Source organism: Nomascus leucogenys, chromosome 22a (assembly GCF_006542625.1).
Source record: "Nomascus leucogenys isolate Asia chromosome 22a, Asia_NLE_v1, whole genome shotgun sequence".
Taxonomy (NCBI): domain Eukaryota; kingdom Metazoa; phylum Chordata; class Mammalia; order Primates; family Hylobatidae; genus Nomascus; species Nomascus leucogenys.
This window is the reverse complement of record NC_044402.1, coordinates 31,973,998-31,996,178: the sequence shown is the minus strand read 5'-3', so window position 1 is coordinate 31,996,178 and position 22,181 is coordinate 31,973,998. Positions and strand designations below refer to the sequence as shown.

The 22,181-nt window shown below is 47.1% G+C and overlaps 1 protein-coding gene across 2 annotated transcripts; it reads left to right on the top strand.

Annotated features, from left to right (window-relative positions):
• Positions 1 to 12,201: 12,201 nt before the first annotated feature.
• Positions 12,202 to 21,249, top strand: ACOT6 (acyl-CoA thioesterase 6). Of its 2 annotated transcripts, XM_030803821.1 has the most exons (5): positions 12,202 to 12,298; positions 12,762 to 12,843; positions 18,176 to 18,378; positions 20,433 to 20,997; positions 21,160 to 21,249. In XM_030803821.1, the coding sequence occupies exons 3-5, from the start codon at positions 18,352 to 18,354 to the stop codon at positions 21,198 to 21,200; spliced, it is 633 nt and encodes a 210-aa protein (XP_030659681.1). In that variant the 5' UTR covers positions 12,202 to 12,298; positions 12,762 to 12,843; positions 18,176 to 18,351; the 3' UTR covers positions 21,201 to 21,249. The 2 variants fall into 2 exon arrangements, with proteins under 2 accessions (XP_030659681.1, XP_030659680.1); XM_030803820.1 differs by lacking the exons at positions 12,202 to 12,298; positions 12,762 to 12,843 and adding an exon at positions 13,813 to 14,269 and having other exon boundaries at positions 21,160 to 21,225.
• The last annotated feature ends 932 nt before the right edge of the window (positions 21,250 to 22,181 follow it).

The window sequence follows — 22,181 nt, the reverse complement described above, 5'->3', positions numbered from 1 at the left end:
AGGCCCAGATGGAGAGAAATTGAGAATCTCCTAAATCATATCCCTTCCTGAGTTCCCAACTGACAGCCAGCACCAACCTCCCTGCCATAAAAGTAGCGTCTCCAAGAGTGAGCCTACCAAGCAAGGCAGAATTGCATGACCTTTGTTCAGCTTTGTCTTGGAAGCTATTATACATACTATCACTGTCCCATGCTCTATTGAACAAGGCAGTCAAAGGCTAACCAAAGTTCAAGGAGAGCATAGTCTGCCTCTTGAAAGGAGAGTGGCAAGGTTCTGGAGAAGAGCATGTGGAATGGGAAATAATTGTAACCATCTTTGGAAAATATAGTCTGCCTTCTGGCCATACATTCCTCTACATGTAAAATAACACCCATTCCTCGTCTATACCCTCTCCCCCAAAAATCTCATTTCATTATAGCATCACACTCAGACTGAAGGTCCAATATTTCATCATCTATATCAGATCCAGGTATAGATGAGGCTCAGAACAGTCCCTTGGGTATAGCTCCTTAAATATCCTTCTTCTCAATCTGAACGGCTTTGAAACAAACAAGTTAGCTATCCTCACAGATGCATGTCCATAATACAACAGTGGGAGAAGTATAAGATAACTTCTATAGACAGTCCTGTTCAAAAATGGGGAAAATGTGGCACACAGCTGTCACTGGCCTGTAGCAACTCTGAAACACACCTGAGAACATGCTGCCAATTCCTTCATTAGTGTTCAATTTACTCTCTGTGAGTTGTTCTCTGTAGCTTTTGGTTCTACCTCCTGAGTTGAAACCTTTATTTTCCATAAGAAAATGAGTTAGCAATTAAATTTAGCCTGCCTCCTAGATGGAAAAAGGGGAGTTCAAAGTTCTCTTTTAATTTTGTATTCTCTACCTTTTAAGTTCCAGCTCATAGTGGAACTGGAATTATTCTTCAGCCAGAACAATTTTCTTTTTTTTTTCCAAGACGGAGTTTTGCTCTTGTTTCCCAGGCTGGAGTGCAATGGGATGATCTCAGCTCACTGTAACCTCTCCCTCCCAGGTTCAAGCGATTCTCCTGCCTCAGCCTCCCAAGTAGCTGGGATTACAGGCACCCACGACCATACCCGGCTAATTTTTTATGTTTAGTAGAGACAGGGTTTCACCATGTCGGCCAGTCTGGTCTCAAACTCCTGACCTCAGGTGATCCATCTGCCTAGGCCTCCTAAAATGCTGGGATTACAGGCATGAGCCACCGCGCCCAGCCAGCCAGAACAATTTTTTCTTAAAAACTTTGTGGGGTTTTCTAAAAATCAGTGGATTTCACTCCACTAGACAAAATACACCTCCAGAAATCTGTTTAAGAACTTCTCGGCCAGGCGTATTGGCTCATGCCTGTAGTCCCAGCACTTTGAGAGACCAAGGCGGGCGGATCACCTGAGAGGTCAGGAGTTCGAGACCAGCCCGGCCAACATGGCGAAACCCCATCTCTACTAAAAATACAAAAATTAGCCGGGTGTGGTGGTGCGTGCCTGCAATCCCAGCTACTTAGAAGGCTGAGGCAGGAGAATTGCTTGAACCCAGGAGGTGGAAATTGCAGTAAGCCGAGATTGTACCACTGCACTCTAGCCTAGATGACAGAGTGTCTCCAAAAAAAAAGAAAATGACAATTAAATGAAATATTTTTGTAAATGTTTAAATGACCCATTAGGTAAACGTACCTGAAGCTTTGACTGTCTTCCCAAAAATATGGATTTGACAAACCAAACATTGATTATAAACTACTTTAGCAGGTCAGTGTGGTGGTTCATGCCTGTAATCCCAGCACTTTGGAAGGCCAAGGTGGACAGATCACTTGAGGTCAGGAGTTCAAGACCAGCCTGGCCAACATGGTGAAACCCTATCTCTACTAAAAATACGAAAATTAGCTGGGCATGGTGGCGCATGCCTGTAATCCCTGCTACTTGGGAGGCTAAAGCAGGAGAATTGCTGGAACCTGGGAGGCGGAGATTGCAGTGAGCTGAGATCACGCCACTGCATTCCAGCCTGGGCAACAGAGCGAGACTCTGTCTCAAAAAAGAACTACTTTAGCAATTTATAAGTCAGCACAGCAATATATGTTTAAATTGGATCATTTTGTCTTTTCCATGATGAGTCATAGAAAGCATAACCTTTAATAACAAAACCTTTAGGGACTCAGGAAGGACAAGGCAGCCGTCCTGGTTCTCCATGAGTCCATGCTTAACATTGGACGTATGTCCTCTTGAATACCAGTTGTTTCTCTAATTTAGGTGCATAGCACTGATAACCTATGGGTTTCTACAGATAATTTATCTTAGACCATGGAATTCAAATGATTTTATTTTATTTATTTATTTTTTTTGAGATGGAGTCTCGCTCTTTCACCCAGGCTGGAGTGCAGTGGCGCGATCTCAGCTCACTGCAGGCTCCGCCCCCTGGGGTTCACGCCATTCTCCTGCCTCAGCCTCCTGCGCAGCTGGGACTACAGGCGCCCACCACCTCGCCCGGCTAATTTTTTGTATTTTTAGTGGAGATGGGGTTTCACCATGTTAGCCAGGGTGGTCTCGATCTCCTGACCTCGTGATCTGCCCGCCTCGGCCTCCCAAAGTGCTGGGATTACAGGCGTGAGCCACTGCGCCCGGCCTCAAATGATTTTAAATAGTGATAGTTAAAACACTTTTGACAAGGAAAGCTGGTTATTTCTGTGGTCTACAAAAACAACATAATTATGCTTTTTTTTTTTTTTTACCTTATTTCATTTTTTTGAGATGGAGTCTCGATCTGTTGCCCAGGGTGGAGTGCAGCGGTGCAATCTCGGCTCATCACAAACTCTACCTCCTGAGTTCAAGCGATTCTCCTGCCTCAGCCTCCTAAGTAGCTGGGACTACAGGCACTCGCCACCATGCCTGGCTAATTTTCGTATTTTCAGTAGAGACGGGGTTTCACTATGTTGGCCAGGTTGGTCTTGAACTCCTGACCTTGTGATCTGCCTGCCTTGGCCTCCCAAAGTGCTCGGATTACAGGCATGAGCCACTGCACCTGGCTTAACAACATAATTATGTGTTGGGAGCCGAAAAGGTCAAAGGGATCATGACCAACCTAGCATTCCACTGGAGGCTACATGATCAAACAGCAAACTGTTTATCATGAATACAGCATGTGGGTAAACTCACTTCTGTGCCTGCCCTAGAGGTGCCGAGCTCCTTGAGGTTATTTACTGGGACATCTAGAGAATGCAGTCTTGCAAGACTACTCTAGACCAAGCAGCTGGCCCCTTCTTCCACCCCGCTTCTCACTATCTCTTTTGCCTAATAAATACAGAGGGATGTGTAAAGCTCAGGGCCCTTGTCCACTAGAGGCAAGTTGCCTCCTGACCCCTTCTTCCAAACATATTCTTTTGTCTCTTTATTCCCGCGTTCGCCCCCCTTTGTTCAGTCACCCAGGGATCCTGGCAGGCTACAATTATACATATACTCAATTGCTATACAATTGATAGCATATACTCAGACATATTAGAACGTAGAAATTCCATACAATTTTGGAACATATATTAATATCATTCACTAAAATATAACTTGGATAAGAGTAAATTTTTTTTTATTTTGACAATGCTTCCCATGTAACTAACCATGTCAAATAATCCTGTTTACTTCTCTTTTAAACGCTTCAGGGGCCCTCTGTAGCATCTCAAATTTAGAGATGAGAAAAGACAATTCTGAGGCTGAAATTTGATTTTGGGAAGCCTGTTAAATATGTTAAAGGTTTACAAAAATTTACATTCCCATGCCTTCTTATAATCTTTTACCAAAAACACATTTCACTCTCCTCACACACCTTGCATGTGAAACTATTTTTAGTAGTCCTAATTATATGTTACAATGATGACTCTTAGCAATTTTTAATTTTAATGTAAAACCTGGTAAGTTTTTTAAATTATGTACTAGGTGCAAATATGGTCTGACTCTTTCCAGCACAGCTGGGGGTGTGGTTAATTCCATATGTCCCCATGCCTTACCAAGTTGTAAAGCAGGCAAGTTGAACAATTTTCAAAAAGCCAAAGAAGCAGTTTATGACCTTAGTTTGGCAAACCTAATATTTGAACGTAATTTAGAACACATGTTTACATTTTGAAGACATTTGTATTTTACCAATAATCTGTTTTTTTGTTTTTTTTTTGTTTTTTTTTTTTGAGACGGAGTCTCGCTCTGTCACCAGGCTGGAATGCAGGGGCACGATCTCGGCTCACTGTAACCTCTGCCTTCTGGGTTCAAGTGATTCTCCGGCCTCAGCCTCCTGAGTAGCTGGGACCACAGGTGCACACTACCACGCCCAGCTAATTTTTGTATTTTTAGTATAGACAGGGTTTCACCGTGTTAGCCAGGATGGTCTCGATCTCCTGACCTCGTGATCCACCCACCTCAGCCTCCCATATTTTACTAATAATCTTTAAAACTGTTTTTATTTCCCAAAGACTACTAAAGTCACGTGAACTAAAAGGCATTATAGTTTTTCTTTTTTTTTTTTTTTTTGAGAGGGAGTCTCGCTCTGTCGCCCAGGCTAGAGTGCAGTGGCGCAATCTCGGCTCACTGCAAGCTCCACCTCCCGGGTTCACACCATTCTCCTGCCTCAGCCTCTCCGAGTAGCTGGGACTACAGGCGCCCGCCACCACGCCTGGCTAATTTTTTTTTTTTTGTATTTTTAGTAGAGACGGGGTTTCACCGTGGTCTCGATCTCCTGACCTCGTGATCCGCCCGCCTCGGCCTCCCAAAGTGCTGGGATTACAAGCGTGAGCCACTGCGCCCGGCCTTATAGTTTTTCTTTCAAAACATTTGATCGAAGTGCTTATTTTTCTTTTCTTTCTTTTTTTTTTTTTTTGAGACAGAGTCCCGCTCTGTCGCCCAGGCTGGAGTACAGTCGCGCAATCTGGGCTCACTGCAAGTTCCACCCCCCGGGTTCACGCCATTCGGCCTCAGCCTCTCTGAGTAGCTGGGACTACAGGCGCCCGCCACTACGCCCGGCTAATTTTTTTGTATTTTTTAGTAGAGACGGGGTTTCACCGTGGTCTCGATCTCCTGACCTCGTGATCCGCCTGCCTTGGCCTCCCAAAGTGCTGGGATTACAAGCGTGAGCCACCGCGCCTGGCCTCTTTTTTTTTTTTTTTTTTAGATGGAGTCTTGCTCTGTTGCCAGGTTGGAGTGCAGTGGTGCGATCTCGGCTCACTGCAGCCTCTTCCTCCCGGGTTCAAGCAATTCTTCTGCCTCAGCCTCCTGAGTAGTTGGGACTACAGGTGCGCAGCACCACACCCAGCTAATTTTTGTATTTTTAGTAGAGACAGGGTTTCACCATTTTGGCCAGGGTGGTCTGGATCTCTTGACCTCATGATGTGCCTGCCTTGGCCTCCCAAAGTGCTGGGATTACAGGCGTGAGCCACCACGCCCGGCAGATGCTTATTTTTCTTTAAGCCAATTAATTAGAGTCCTTTTATCAAACATCACACACATAACACATATATACAACTACACAAACAGACAGAAGAAAATCCAGTAGTTGTAAGATTTTTCATTTGCTAGTTTCTTTCTTTTTTTTTTTTTTTTTTTTGAGATGGAGTCTTGCTCTATAACCCAGGCTGGGCTGCAGTGGCTCAATCTCAGCTCATTGCAACCTCCACTTTCTGGGTTCAAGCAATTCTCCTGCCTCAGCCTCCCAAGTAGCTGGGACTACAGGCGCCTGCCACCATGCCTGGCTAATTTTTGTAACTTTAGTAGAGATAGGGCTTCACCATGTTGGCTAGGCTGGTCTCAAACTCCTGACCTCAAGTCATCCACCCGCCTCGGCCTCTGAAAATGCTGAGATTACAGGCATGAGCCACTGCACCTGGCCCAGTTTCTTGTTTTTTGTTTTGTTTTGTTTTCTGAGCTGGAGTCTTGCTCTGTTGCCCAGGCTGGAGTGCAATGGTGTGATCTCAGCTCACTTCAACCTCCACACTTCCCAGATTCAAGTGATTCTGCTGCCTCAACCTCCCAAGTAGCTGGGACTACAGGCACGCGCCACCACGCCCAACTACTCAGGGAGGCTGAGGCAGGAGAATGGCGTGAACCCGGGAGGCGGAGCTTGCAGTGAGCCGAGATCACGCCACTGCACTCCAGCCTGGGCGACAGAGCGAGACTCTGTCTCAAAAAACAAAAAAAAAGGCCTTTTAAATGTCTTATTACCCGACTCTAGCCATGCCAGATTGAAACCGCCTTTGCAAAATTATGACTGAGACAGTGAAAGAGATCTAACTTAACCGACTCCACCTTGCTTCTAACCTCCAAGGTGTCCTTGTTCATTCCTTGGTGTAGGCTAAACTAACTTTGGGAGGAACTTAGTTTATAGGTTATAGTTTAAAACAAAGATGATAATAGCCCTTTCCCAAAAACAAATTTCCTTGCCTGGGAACTAGACTACTAACATCAGCCACAAGATTAGAAATTATGGTTTAGGAGTCATGCAGCTGGAGGCTATAAGATTCTTTTTTTTTTTTTTTTTTTTTTTGAGACAGAGTCTTGCTCTATTGCCCAGGCTGGAGTGCAGTGGCACATTCTTGGCTCACTGCAACCTCCATCTCCTGGGCTCAAGCAATTCTCCTACCTCAGCCCCACCAAGGAGCTGGGATTACAGGCGCCTGCCAACATGCCCAGCTAATTTTTGCATTTTTAGTAGAGACGGGGTTTCACCACATTGGCCAGGCTGGTCTTGAACTCCTGACCTCAGGTGATCCACCCGCCTCAGCCTTCCAAAGTACTGGGATTACAGATATGAGCCACGGCGCCTGGCTGGGGGCTACAAGATTCTAACCCTCCCTAAACTTCCTAAGATCAGTGCTTGAGATATTTTGCAGACCCTACACTTCAGGGATCAGCTGGTACCACCCAGATTGATTAACTGGCTCATCTGATCTTGTGGCCCCCACCCAGGAACTGACTCAGCACAAAAGAACAGCTTCAATTCCCCGTGATTTCATCTCCTACCTAATCAATCAGCACTCCTGGCTCACTGACTTCCCCCCACCCACCAAGTTGTCCATAAAAACTGTGATCCTCCCTGAGATCAGGAGTTCGAGACCAGCCTGACCAACATGGAGAAACCCCGTCTCTACTAAAAATACAAAATTATCCAGGCATGATGGTGCATGCCTGTAATCCCAGCTACTCGGGAGGCTGAGGCAGGAGAATCACTTGAACCCGGGAGGCAGAGGTTGCAGTAAGGCAAGATCCCACCATTGCACTCCAGCCTGGGCAACAAGAGTGAAACTCTGTCTCAAAATAAACAAACAAACAAACAAACAAAAAAACTGTGATCCTCGAACACTCGGGGAGACTGATTTGAGTAATAATAAAACTCCGGTCTCCCACACAGCTGGCTCTGTGTGAATTACTCCTTCTCTGTTGCAAATCTTGAGAAATAGGGTCTATCTAGGCGGTGATCAAGGTGAACCCATTTGGTGGTTACAGAATCAGCTCTGTCTAGGAAGCAGGCAAGGTGAACCAATTGGGTGGTTACAAAACTGCCAATATGTCTCGCTTTTGAGCCTTACCAAAGGTAACCTCCCAGGTGCACAGAGAAAGGAAAATTCAAAATGGTTTGTGGAGGGGAAGAGAATCAACAAATGGTAAAGGTCACACAGATATCAAACCGGAAAGGACTTCTTCCCTGAGCCAGGAATTGAACCTAGGCCACTGTGTAAGAGATCAAAGCCTTAGCAACTGAGCTACAGCACTGGGCAGTCTTCATTCACCTTCCCAGAAGGAGTCTAGAGTAGTTGATTCTGAGCTTGCAAAGGCTTTTAACTACTCAATAATTTTTAGAGCTAACTATAACATGATCCCCCCAAATTCCTGTTCCCTGGAAGGTGGAGACCAAGAGGAAGTACCACCTTGTGGTTACAAGGTCAAGCTCTCAAGGACATAAAACAAGATGGAGGCCGGGCACTGTGGTTCATGCCTGTAATCCCAGCACTTTGGGAGGTCGAGGTGGGTGGATCACAAGGTCAGGAGTTCAAGATCAGCCTGGCCAACATGGTGAAACCCTGTCTCTACTAAAAATACAAAAATTAGCTGGGTGTGGTAGCACATGCCTGTAATCCCAGCTACTCGGGAGGCTGAGGCAGGAGAATTGCTTGAACCTGGGAAGCAGAGGTTGAAGTGAGCCGAGATTGCACCACTGCACTCCAGTCTGGGTGACAGAGACTCAGTCTCAAAAAAAAAAAAAAAAAAAAAAAAAAAAAGAGAAATGTCCTGAACTGTACCTTGGCCCCTTTTAGCCAGGGCTGGAATGGCTGGGACACAGGGCACCAAGTCACAAGGCTACACACAGCAGGGGGGGTCTAGACCCAGACCAAGAAATCATTTTTCCCTTCTAGGCCTCCAGGCCTGTGATGGGAGGGGCTGCCGTGAAGGTCTGTGACATAATCCTGGAGACATTATCCCCATTGTCTTGGTGATTATCATTAGGCTCCTTGTTACTTATGCAAGTTTCTGCAGCCAGCTTGATTTTCTCCCCAGAAAATAGGGTTTTCTTTTCTTTTCTTTTTTTTTTTTTTTGGAGACAGAGTTTCACTCTTGTCATCCAGGCTGGAGTGCAATGGAGCGATCTGGGCTCACTGCAACCTCAGTCTCCCGGGTTCAAGCAATTCTCCTGCCTCAGCCTCCCAAGTAGCTGGGATTACAGGTGTGCACCATCACGCCTGGCTAATTTTTGTATTATTAGTAGAGATGGGGTTTCACCAAGTTCACCAGGCTGGTCTCGAACTCCTGAATTCAGGTGATCCACCCACCTCGGCCTCCCAAAGTGCCAGGATTATAGGCATGAACCACCATGCCCAGCAGGGTTTTCTTTTTTTTTTTTCTTTTTTCTTTTGAGACGGAGTCTTGCTCTGTTGCCCAGGCTGGAGTACAGTGGTGCAATCTCGGCTCACTGCAAGCCCCGCCTCCAGGGTTCAAGCGATTCGCCTGCCTCAGCCTCCCGAGTAGCTGGGATTACAGGCGCCTGCCACTGTGCCCAGCTAATTTTTGTATTTTTAGTAGAGACAGGGTTTCACCACCTTGGCCAGGCTGATCTTGAACTCCTGACCTCGTGATCCACCTGCCTTGGCCTCCCAAAGTGCTGGGATTATAGGCATGAGCCACTGTGCCCAGCCAGGGTTTTTCTTTTCTATAGCATAGTCAGTCTGCAAAATTTCCAAACTTTTATGCTCTGCTTCCTCTTGAACGCTTTGCTGCTTACATATTTCTTCTGCCAGTTACCCTAAATCATCTCTCTCAAGTTCAAAGTTCCACAGATCTCTGGGGCAGGGGCAAAATGCCACTAGCCTCTTTACATAGCAAGAGTGACCTTTACTTCAGCTCCCAACAAGTTTCCCATCTCCATCTGAGACCACCTCAGCCTGGACTTCATTGTTCATATCATTATCAGCATTTTGGTGAAAGCCATTTAATGAGTCTCTAGGAAGTTCCAAACTTCCTCACATATTTCTGTCTTCTGAGCCCTCCAAGTCTGTAGGCAGTTCTAAACTTTCCCACGCTTTCCTGTCTTCTTCTGAGCCCTCTAAACGGTGCCAACCACTGCCTGTTACCCAGTTCCAAAGTCGCTTCCACATTTTGGGTATCTTTACAGCAGCGCCCCACTCTCTGTGGTACTAACTTACTGTATTAGTCTGTTCTTACACTGCTAATAAAGGCATACCTGAGATGGGGTAATTTACAAAGGAAAGAGATTTAATTGACTCACAGTTCAACATGGCTGAGGAGGCCTCAGGAAACTTGCAATCATGGCAGAAGGGGAAGCAAACATGTCCTTCTTCACATGGCGGCAACAAAAAGTGCTGAGCAAAAGGGGGAAAGTCTTTATAAAACCATCAGATCACATGAGAACTAACTATCACCAGAACAGCATGAGACTAACCACCTCCATGATTCAATTTCCTCCCACCAGGTCCCTCCCAGGACATATGGGGATTACGGGAACTATAATTCAAGATGAGATTTGGGTGGGGACAGAGCCAAACCATATCACGTGTAATGCTAACCCTCTGTGTACAGGTTTCGTGAACGATATTGATTGTATGGGGGAGACTGAGCTCATGTCACTATGCCATCAATGAGAATTGGCCGGTGAATACCAATCCTCCATAGCCATGACTGGGTCGCTGAATCAAATGATGCAGTGTGCATCCAAAAGCTGCCTCTTCCTCTGTGGGTGATCTGGGAGTGAGCCAAACATAGGATGGACAATGTCATACCTGGAAAGCTGGCAGATGATGGGATCCTGGACATTGGGCATGCTGGGGGTGCTCCTGCCTATCACCCATGGGTACAAGACACATTACTGGGCCGGTAGCCTAAAAGTATGCACCCATGCTTGTTAGGAACCTGCCAGGTCGTGGCTGATTCTAGGTTTAAGTCCTCTATGAAACTTTTGGTACCATACATAGGCGTCAGTGCTCATGAAAAAAATGATAAGAAAACTATGCCTGATATTTCTGCTTCCAGTGCCACTGCCTTGGCAGCCCAGGGACATCCTTCAACTCCCTTGACAAGGTTGTTTTATTATTTTTTTTTAAAATATTTTTTATTTTTTATTTTTTTTGAGACGGAGTCTCACTCTGTTGCCCAGGCTGGAATGCAGTGGCGCAATCTCGGCTCACCACAACCTCCGCCTCCCAGGTTCAAGTGATTCTCCTGCCTCAGTCTCCCGAGTAGCTGGGACTACAGGCATGCACCACCATGCCAGGCTAATTTTTTTGTATTTTTAGTAGAGATGGGGTTTCATCATGTTGTCCAGACTGGTCTCGAACTCTTGACCTTGTGATCCACCCTCCTCGGCCTCCCAAAGTGCTGGGATTACAGGCATGACCCACCGCACCCAATCAGGTTGTTTTAAACAACAGAATTCCTCTAGCCTTTTTTTTTTAGACTAATTGGAGGAGTGTGTGCCACTGCCAACACCTCCTGGTGTACCTGGATAAACAGCTCAGGCATGGTGGAGACATAGGTAGAGGAGATCTGGAAGCAGGCCTACTGGCTGCAGTCAGAGTGGCTACCTAAAGAATCTTTCTTGGACCTCTTTAACAACTTCTTTTTTTTTTTGAGACAGAGTCTCGCTCTGTCACCCAGGCTGGCGTGCGGTGGCATGATCTCGGCTCACTGCAAGCTCTGCCTCCCAGGTTCACGCCATTTTCCTGCCTCAGCCTCTCCGAGTGGCTGGGACTACAGGCGCCCGCCACCACGCCCGGCTATTTTTTTGTATTTTTAGTAGAGACAGGGTTTCACCGTCGTCTCGATCTCCTGACCTTGTGATCCGCCCGCCTCGGCCTCCCAAAGTGCTGGGATTACAAGCGTGAGCCGCCGCGCCTGGCTCTTTAACAACTTCTTACCAGGATCACTAGGACTTGGGGGTAGGCCACAGCTCCAAGCAAGCCTGATCATCCCGCTTATTACGGTAGTCTCCTGGGCCTAGCGCAACGTATTCTGGCCATGGCTTAATAATGTTGCACCAAGATTGTGTCAGTCAAGGTGTCGCTTTTTTTTTTTTTTTTAGACGGAGTCTCACTCTGTTGCTCAGGCTGGAGAGCAGTGGTGAGATCTCGGCTCACTGCAATCGCCACCTCCCGGGTTCAAGCAATTCTCCTGCCCCGGCCTTCTGAATAGCTGGGATTACAGGCGCATGCCGCCACGTTCAGCTAATTTTTGTATTTTTAGTAGAGACAGGGTTTCACCATGTTGGCCAGGCTGGTCTCAAACTCCTGACCCCAAGTCATCCGCCCCCCCTCGGCCTCCCAAAGTGCTGGGATTACAGGCATGAGCCACGGTGCCCAACCAAGGTGCCATATTAATATGATTAGACAAACCTCTGCCTCCAGATCCTGGGGGTCTGGAGGGCACATGAAATGTACTAGGTTTACTAAAGGAGGTATCTGGGTTGGGGATGGACTGCAGGGCAGTTCTCTGGTTGGCCTTGGACTGACCCATTTCTCCCCTCTTTCTCACTATTTGTTCTCAAGTATAGAATGTGCTGGGAATGTAACATCCTGAGATAGGGACGGACTGGCTGGAATAGCCCTGGCTCTATTCCAGCCCCTCCCTACAAACAGGATGTCTTTCAATGCTTTAGCCCAGCAGTCACATGACCCCAGAGTACAAAACTCAGGGCAGCTGCAGTGCAAGTGGGGCACACGCACATGAGACTCCATCATCCAGGCAGCATTCCTGAGCCTTGGGGGACTGGTTTCCAATGATTCTTAGGCTTCTGTCATTCTTTGCTGCCTATCTGTAAGTAATAAATCCAGTTCATGTAAATTGTTGTATTAAATATATGAATGTGTTTTCTCACTGGACTCAGACAAGTTGGTAACCAGCATACAGTGAACTTGCTTCATAGAGACTAATACCTTTTTGTTCAGTTTATACATGTTTACTGAGCTGGGCATCACTATATGCTCTTCTCTCTTCTCCACCCCGCTATGTTCCCAGCTAGGCTGAGCTGTGTGGTTGGGTTTGGCCAAAGAGAAAAACTGAAAAACAAGAGGAGAGTCAAGGGACTTATAGTCTCCTCCTTCCTACCACAAACCATAGGTTCCTTCTAGAAAAGGTACAACTCCTATCAGACTGCCCCCTTCCCTTGAACCTTCAGATTCAGGGTTCTACACCGAATCTTGTTTCATTGTTTTTGTTTTTAAATCTTGTCCATGCCTTTGTAGATAGTACCTTTATAAAACTCTCCTCAATTACACAGCCTGAGAGTGCCACTTGCTTACTGCCAGAACTCTGTATGCATATAACCCAAAAGGGATTCTGCCAGTGATTAGATTTGTGAGGTAAGAAACAAAACAAAACTTTCACTGGGTACTAACCCTACAGGTGTGTCAGTGTAGTGCTTTTACACATTAGCCCATTTAATGGTCACAATAAGCCTTTTCAAACAAGAAAACTGAATTTAGAGGGTTATGTTTCTTGCTAAAGATCACCAGGTATTAATATTAAGGATCAGGGTCAGACCAGAGCTCGGCTAGGTCTGCCTCCCTAAACGTCAGCTTTGCTCCAGGTACCATTAGCCCTGGAAAAAAGGCTTGGTAAGGGACTGAGGGGTAAAGGACGGATTACGACCATGTTTCTCCAAGGGGTCACCTGAGTACAATCACCTGGGATGCGTTTTCAAAATCTAGATTCTTGGACTGTATCTCTCTCAATCCTTTAGCTCTCAGTGGTTTCTGTGCCTCTATTTCGACACTCACCACATTGGATTGCAGGAATAGTCATTAACTTTTTTTTTTTAGATGGAGTTTTGCCCTTGTTGCCTAGGCTGGAGTACAATGGTGCGATCTTGGCTCAGTGCAACCTCTGCCTCCTGGGTTCAAGCAATTCTCCTGCCTCAGCCTCCCAAGTAGCCGGGATTACAGGCATACGCCACCACACCTGGCTATTTTGTATTTTTAGTAGAGATGCGGTTTCATTGTGTTGATCAGGCTGGTCTCGAACTCCTAACCTTAGGTGTGATCCACCCACTTCGGCCTCCCAAAGTTCTAGGATCACAGGCGTGAGCCACCGCGCCCTGCCAGATTGGTCATTAACTCTTATTTCAGCAGATACTCTTTCATTTGGGACACTGGTGTATTTGCACAAATTCTAGGCGCCCCACGCAGCGGCCTGGAGCCTGTCCCCAAGTCCAACCAATGGGAGTAGTGTTAAGGGCTCCGCCCTCGACTACTTTCCAGCGCTGGGCAAAGCCGCTAGGCCCGCCCACTGACTCCGCGGAGCTGGGTCGCCCCTGTTCTACCCAGGTCGGGATGGCAGCGACGCTGATCCTGGAGCCCGCGGGCCGCTGCTGCTGGGACGAGCCAGTGCGCATCGCCGTGCGCGGCCTGGCCCCGGAGCAGCCGGTCACGCTGCGCACGTCCCTGCGCGACGAGAAGGGCGCGCTCTTCCGGGCCCACGCGCGCTACCGCGCCGACGCCCGCGGCGAGCTGGACCTGGAGCGCGCGCCCGCGCTGGGAGGCAGCTTCGCGGGGCTCGAGCCCATGGCACTGCTCTGGGCGTTGGAGCCGGAGAAAGCCTTGGTGCGGCTGGTGAAGCGCGACGTGCGGACGCCCTTCGCCCTGGAGCTGGAAGTGCTGGACGGCCACGACCCCGACCCCGGGCGGCTGCTGTGCCGGGCGCAGATCAAGCGTGACTTCCTCCGGCCGGGGGTGCGGCGCGAGCCGGTGCGCGCGGGCCGGGTGCGCGCCGCGCTCTTCCTGCCACCGGGTGAGTAGTCTGCCCAGAATTTGGTCTAGCTCTGCGACCCCCACCGGCCCCTTGCCTGTCCTGGGAATCGCGTGATTGTGGAACATCCCTGAACTTGTTCTTTCGCTCCAGAGTCTGTCATGGATTCCGAGTCTCTGGGCGTCCGCTGTTGCCCAGGCTGGAGTGCCCTGGCTGGATCATAACTCACACTGCAGCCTCGAACTCCTGGGCTCAAGTCCTCTCGCCTCAGCCTCCTGAGTAGCTACTCCAGTCTTTCCTTTTTAAGTTTCACGTCCCTCCCTGGAGGCACTGCCACTTTAGCTATGTGCTGAATAGTGCATTCAACTTATTATATATTTATTGAGAGCCACTATGTGCCAGCCATGTGGTTTTGTTTGAATACGATATGGGCAAAACCTTAAGCTGATGTGCAAGAATGATTTTTGCCTCCTTTTACATCAAACTTCCAAAGAAACTAAAATCCACAGTATTGGCAATGCCCTTTAATTGTTTAAAAACACACACAAAACTGCCTGACAGTTCTCTGCCTTCTATCATAAACATGCTGTACGTGGTTCTCAACCTGCAGTGATTAGCCGCCCTCCCTGGGGGAAATTTGGCAATATCTGGAGACATTCGTGGTTGTCATACCTCAAGGGAGAGGTGCTATTGGCATCTAGCAGGCAGAGGCCAGAGATGCTGCTAAACATTCCACAACGCACAGGACAACTGCCAGAACAAAGAATTATCTTGCTCAAAATGTCTGTACTACTGAGCTTGAGGAACCCTAGTCTAAGTAAACACAGGATGTTTGCTAGGTAAAGCTAGCCCACAAAGAAGACTCCTGATTAATCCCTTCTAACTAAATTCCTGACTTAAACCTCTACCATATAAAAATGCTGAGCCGGGCACAGTGACTCAGGCCTGTAATCCCAGCACTTTGGGAGGCTGAGGTGGGCAGATCACTTGAGCCCAGGAGTTCAAGACCAGCCTGGGCAACATGGTGAAACTCTGTCTCCACACACACAAAAAAAATTAGGCAGGCATGGTGGTGCATGCCTGTAGTCCCAGCTGCTTGGGAGGCTGAGGTGGGAGGATTGTTTGATATCAGGAAGTAGAGGTTGCAGTGAACCGAGATCACACCACTGCGTTCCAGCCTGGACAACAGAGTGAAACCCTGCCTCAAACAACAACAACAAAAAATTCTAGAGTTGCAACAGCACACAGAATCCTTAAACTGAATTCTGTGATTATTCTCCAAAACAAGAAAAGTTGCTTTATTTTTACAGCACTTCAGCAATTCTTAGCCTTAACTCGTGGCTGCCCACTACACTGTGAATTCCTGGGGCTGGAATTGAATCTTACAGATTTCTAAATATCCATGTTCCTGGAGGCTTTCGCAAGGATATAGTAGGAGCTCAATAAATCATACTGACTGGGCCAGACGCAGTGGCTCACACCTGTAATCCTAGCACTTTGGGAGGCTGAGGTGGGTGGATCACTTGAGGCCAGGAGTTCAAGACTAGCCTGGCCAACATGGTGAAACCCCACCTCTACTAATAATATAATACAAAAAAGTTAGCCAGGCGTAGTGGCTCACACATGTAGTCCCAGCTACTAGGGAGGCTGAAGTGGGAGAATCGCTTGAACCTGGGAGGCCGAGGTTGCAGTGAGCCAAGATCACACCACTACACTTCAGCCTGGGTGACAGAGCGAGACCCTGTCTCAAAAAAAAAAAAAAAAAAAAAAAAAAAAAATCGTACTGACTAAGAATCAACTAAAACCTTTCATTAAAAACCAACAAGGAGCCGGGCACAGTGGCTCACGCCTGTAATCCCAGCACTTTGGGAGGTCGAGGCGGGAGGATCACCTGAGGTCAGGAGTTCAAGACCAGCCTGACCAATATGGTGAAACACCATCTCTACTAAAAATGCAAACATTAGCTGGGCATGGTGGTGGGTGCCTGTAATCTCAGCTACTCAGGAGGCTGAGGCAGGAGAATCGCTTGAACCCAGGAGGCAGAGGTTGCAGTGAGCCAAGATCGTACCATTACACTCCAGCTGGGGGGACAGAGCAAGACTCCGTCTCAAAAAAAAAAAAAAACAAGGCAGCCAGACGCGGTGGCTCACGCCTCTAATCCCGGCACTTTGGAGGACCGAGGTGGGTGGATCACGAGGTCAGGAGTTCAAGACCAGCCTGGCCAAGATCCAAGATGGTGAAACCCCGTCTCTACTAAAAATACAAAAAATTAGCCCGGCGTGGTGGCAGGTGCCTGTAATCCCAGCTACTCAGGAGGCGGAGGCAGGAGAATTGCTTGAACCCAGGAGGCAGAGGTTGCAGTGAGCCGAGATCACACCACATCACTCCAGCCTGGGCAACAGAGAGAGACTCTGTCTGATAAAAAACAAAAACAACAACAACAACAAAAAACAAACAAGGCTGGGCGCAGTGGCTCATGCCTGTAATCCCAACACTTAGGGAGGCCGAGGTGGGCAGATCACCTGAGGTCAGGAGTTTGAGACCAGCCTAACCAGCATGGTGAAACCCCATCTCTACTAAAAATACAAAATTAGCTGGGTGTGGTGGCACATGCCTGTAATCCTAGCTACTCTGGAGGCTGAGGCAGGAGAATCACTTGAACCCCAGGGGAGACGGAGGTTGCAGTGAGCCGAGATCACACCATTTCACTGCAGCCTGGGCAACAAGAGTGAAACTCTTGTCTCAAAAACAAACAAATAAACAAACAAACAAACAGGCTGAGTGCAGTGGCTCACACTTAAAATCCCAGCACTTGAAGAGGCCAAGGTGGGAGCATTGCGGTGGGAGGATTGCTTAAGGCCAGGAGTTTGACACTAGCCCAGGCAGCATAGTGAGACCCCGTTTCTACAAAAAGTAAAAAATTAGCCAAGCATAGGGGCCTAGCTACTTGGGAGGGTAGCTACTTGAAGCTGGAGGGTCACTTGAGCCCAGGGATTCAAGGCTACAGTGATCTACAGGCTACAGTGCAGTGGTGTGATCACAGGTCACCACAAACGAATTCTTGGGCTCAGATGATCCTCCTGCCTCTGCCTCCTGAGTAGCTAAGACAGGGGTCTTGTTGTGTTGCCCAGGCTGGTCGTAAATTCCCGGCCTCAAGTGGTCCTCTTATCTTGACCTCCCAAAGCACTGGGATTATAGGCATGAACCACCACGCCTGGCCTCATTATGTTATTTCTAACTTGGTTTATTTTTGTTTGTTAAAATAATTTATATTATTATTATTATTTTTGAGACGGAGTCTTGCTCTGTCACCCAGGCTGGAGTGCAGTGGTGTGATAATAATTTATATCATTAAAAATTTTTAGGCCAGTTGCAGTGGCTCACACCTGTAATCCCAGCATTTTGGGAGGCCAAGGTGGGCAGATCACCTGAGGTCAGGAGTTCAAGACCAGCCTGGCCAACATGGCAAAACCTCGTCTCTACTAAAAATACAAAAAAATTAGCCGGGTGTCTGGTGCACGTCTGTAATTCCAGCTACTTGGGGGGCTGAGGCAGGAGAATTGCTTGAACCCAGGAGGCAGAGGTTGCAGTGAGCCGAGATTGCGCCACTGCACTTCAGCCTGGGTGACAGAGTGAGACTGTCAAAAAAATTAAAAAAATTTTTTTAAATTTCAATACCTTTTGGTGTACAAGTGGTTTGGGGTTACACAGACAAACTGTACAGTGATGAATGCTGAGATTTTAGTGCACCTGTCAGCTGAGTAGTATACACTGTACCCAATATGTAGTTTTTTTATCCCTCTATATTATTATTATTGTTTGAGAAAATAAGACATTTTGTTCTTTCTCTGCCAGTCTCTCTACCCCCAAGCTCCTTGGCTTCAAAAACTTGTTTGCTTACTGTCTTTTGAGAATCTAAAGCTCCTTGTGATTTGTGATGTTCTCCAGGCAAGGGGCCCTTTCCTGGGATCATTGATCTGTTTGGGAGTGGCGGGGGCCTTTGTGAATACAGGGCCAGCCTCCTGGCCGGACATGGTTTTGCTGTGCTTACCCTGGCTTATTTCAGATTTGAAGACCTCCCCGAAGATCTGAATGATGTACATCTGGAGTACTTTGAAGAAGCCATGGACTTTATGCTACAGCATCCAAAGGTGGGTTCTGGTGATCACCTGAGTGCAGAAGAGAGGGGATAGAGCTGAGGCAGGGCTGAATCCAAAAGCCCTACCAGAACACTGGGAACTAGAAACATGCCAGGAGATACCAAGTCTCCTTCAAAAGTTACTAGGATGGAAGCTGGGCATGGTGATGTGCACCTGTAGTCCCAGCTACCTAGGAGGCTGAGACTGGGGGATTGCTTGACCCCAGGAGTTCAAGACCAGCCTGGGCAACATTTAGTGAGACCCCGTCTCAAAAAAAGTTTTTATACTAGGATTATTATTTCCATTTTCTCCCATCTCTGTCTAATCCCTTAAGACTTGACTAGTTGTCTTTGTAATTGTGGACCAAAATTCAAAGAGCACTGGACTAAAAAAAGTTCTGGCTCTGCGTCTACCACAGAGTGGCCTTATGATTCTGAATAAGGCAGTTACTCTCTCTAGATTTCAATTTTCCTCCTTAATAAGATTAACGTAAATGTATATAGAGAAAATGACTATAAAGAGATATTTTTGAGACAACTGGAGACATTTGAATAAGAATGGTGTATTTGATTATATGAAGTAATCATTAATTTTGTTGGGTATGATAATGGTATTATGGTTTTGTAAAGAAAGTCCTTATCTGATAACAGAAATAATTAATTAATTAAAACATTTTGGCCAGGTGCAGTGGCTCACATCTGTAATCCCAGCACTTTGGGAGGCCGAGACAGGCAGATCACCTGAGGTCAGGAGTTTGAGACCAGCCTGGCCAACATGGTGAAACGCCGTCTCTACTAAAAATACAAAAATTAGCTGGGCATGGTGGTGCACACCTGTAATCCCAGCTACTCGGGAGGCTGAGGCAGGAGAATTGCTTGAACTCAGGAGGCAGAGGTTGCAGTGAGTCGAGATTACACCATTGCACTCCAGACTAGGCAACAAGAGTGAAACCGCATCTCAAAAAAAAAAAAAACCCAACAACAACAGCAACAAATTTTGGTATAATTAAAAATGGAATGATATATACTCTTTGTTATCATCCAGGTTTAAAGAGACCCAGACATTCTAATGCTAAGATATAAGATGTCCTGCAGGGTTCTCTCCCCTACAACCCCTAGTGCTCTTGGGATCCGGCACCCCAGAATTCTCTGCCAAACAGCTCTGATCCTGCTTCCAGGCCCTAGGCCTCTTTTCTGGGTTTGTCAGTGTATATATACCTAGGCCTTAAACTTGCAGGCTGGGGTGTCCACACACATGTGTGAAAGGCCCCTTAAGGTCCATGAAGGAGCCAGTGATGGAAGAGAAGGAGTGTGGTGCAGGGCCCAGGGGCTGGCCTCTCCCCTATGTCACCTTCCAGTACAGAACTCCAGTGGAGTCCAAGATTTTAAATTTGAGCCTGACCTTATGAATTGTTATGGTGGTATATTTATCAAGGCAGGAGAAAATAATATACTGTATTTAACAGTTTGTTCATTTGATTTATAATTTTGAAATATTTAGGTATAGGGTGTCTGGGCCTCTGTGTATACTCCTGACCCAGTCCTCATAAATATTAGAGGATGACCCCCTACTAGGAAATCAGTTGATTTGCTTATTAGAAGACATATTTGAGCTTTGCAGATTGTTGGATAAGGAAGGAAAGCAAATAATAGTTAAGAAAGCTACTGGCAGGGCACGGTGGCTCATGCCTATAATCCCAGCACTTTGGGATGCCAAGGCGGGCGGATCACTTGAGGTCAGAAGTTTGAGACCAGCCTGGCCAACATGGTGAAACCCTGTCCTACTAAAAATACAAAAATTAGCTGGGCGTGGTGGTGGGCGTCTGTAATCCCAGCTACTCGGGAGGCTGAGGCATGAGAATCGCTTGAACCCGGGAGGCGGAGGTTGCAGGAGGCGGAGGTTGCAGTGAGCCAAGATTGCACCACTGCACTCCAGCCTGGGTGACAGAGCGAGACTCCATCTCAAAAAAGAAAAAAAAAGAAAGCTACTTGGAGAATGTAAAATCACTGTCTGTGTCCTCCATTTATGAATTCTAAGCTTGTTTTCCTTCTCTTTTTCCTCAACAGGCGAAAGGTCCTAGTATTGGGCTTCTTGGATTTTCCAAAGGAGGTGACCTGTGTCTCTCAATGGCTTCTTTCTTGAAGGGTATCACAGCCACTGTACTTATCAATGCCTGTGTAGCCAACACAGTAGCTCCTCTACATTATAAGGATATGATTATTCCTAAACTTGCCGATGATCTTGGAAAAGTAAAAATCACTAAGTCAGGATTTCTCACTTTTATGGACACTTGGAGCAATCCACTGGAGGAACACAATCACCGAAGTATTATTCCATTGGAAAAGGCCCAGGGACCCTTCTTGTTTATTGTTAGCATGGATGATCAAAGCTGGAAGAGTGAATTCTATGCTCAGATAGCCTCTGAAAGGCTACAAGCTCATGGGAAAGAAAGACCCCAGATAATCTGTTACCCAGAAACTGGTCACTGTATTGACCCACCTTATTTTCCTCCTTCTAGAGCCTCTGTGCATGCTGTTTTGGGTGAGGCAATATTCTATGGAGGCGAGCCAAAGGCTCACTCAAAGGCACAGGTAGATGCCTGGCAGCAAATTCAAACTTTCTTCCATAAACATCTCAATGGTAGGCGGCGCGGGGCTCACGCCGTATCCCAGCCTCAGGGAGCAAGAGGGGAGGAAGCTGAGCCAGGATTCGAACTGCCTGGCAATATAGCGAACCCGTTCTCCGAAAAAAAAAAAAAAAAAAAAAAAAAAAAAAAAAAAAAAAAAAAAAAACATCTCAATGGTAAAAAATCTGTCAAGCACAGCAAAATATAACATTGAAGCCACAGACCAGATACCATTAATAAAAATCCTATTCATACAACTTGTGTTGGGTTTTCTTCTTTCTTTCCTTTTTTTTTTTTTTTTTCTGTCTCACTGTCACATAGGCTGGAGTGCAGTGGTGTAATCTTGGCTCACTGTAACCTCCACCTCCCAGCTATTCTCTGACCTCAGCCTCCTGAGTAGCTGGGATTATAGGCACACGCCACGGCACCCAGCTAATTTTTGTATTTTTAATAGAGACAAGGTTTCGCCATGTTGGCCAGGCTGGTCTTGAACTCCTGGCCTCAGGTGATCTGCCTACCTCAGCCTCCCAAAGTGCTGGGATTACAGGTGTGAGCCACCATACCCAGCCCGTGTTGGGTTTCCCAGAGCCCTTAGCAACCTTTTTTGTGACAAAGCAACCAGCTCAGCTTCTTTGTCAGGTCCTCCCTGATTCTCAACCTTTGCAACCAGCCTTCCTTCACCGCTGGGTCCACATAGGCTTAACCTTGATCTTGTTTGTAGGACTGGTCTTCACCTTAAGCAAGAGAAATGTAAGAAGTACTTTCCCAACTCTCAGTTACTGGCCCAGCTTTGGCCTCGTGTCCCCTTTCTGAGGACTGACCTTTGGTATTGCTCTGGAGTCTCATATATCCCCTTTGGCCCTAACTGACCACGTCTGAGTCTTGGGAACCTGCCCACTCGATTGCCTTAAGGAATGGACTCTGCCTCATTCTTTTTTTTTTTTTTTTTTTTTTTTTTGAGACAGTCTCGCATTTGTTGCCCAGGCTGGAGTGCAATGGTATGAGCTCGGCTCACTGCAACCTCTGCCTCCCAGGTTCAAGCGATTCTCCTGCCTCAGCCTCCCAAGTAGCTGGGACTACAGGCTTGCGCCACCATGCCCAGCTAATTTTTGTATTTTTAGTAGAGACGGGGTTTCACCATGTTGTCCAGGCTAGTCTCGAACTCATGTCAGGTGATCCACCCACCTCA

Excerpts from the sequence above, each read along its gene's own strand:
- ACOT6 (XM_030803820.1), top strand. The coding sequence starts at position 13,813 with ATGGCAGCGACGCTGATCCTGGAGCCCGCGGGCCGCTGCTGCTGGGAC. Across the intron at positions 14,270-18,175 it reads CGCGCTCTTCCTGCCACCGG|GCAAGGGGCCCTTTCCTGGG; the intron begins GTGAGTAGTCTG and ends GATGTTCTCCAG. Across the intron at positions 18,379-20,432 it reads TTATGCTACAGCATCCAAAG|GCGAAAGGTCCTAGTATTGG; the intron begins GTGGGTTCTGGT and ends TTTCCTCAACAG.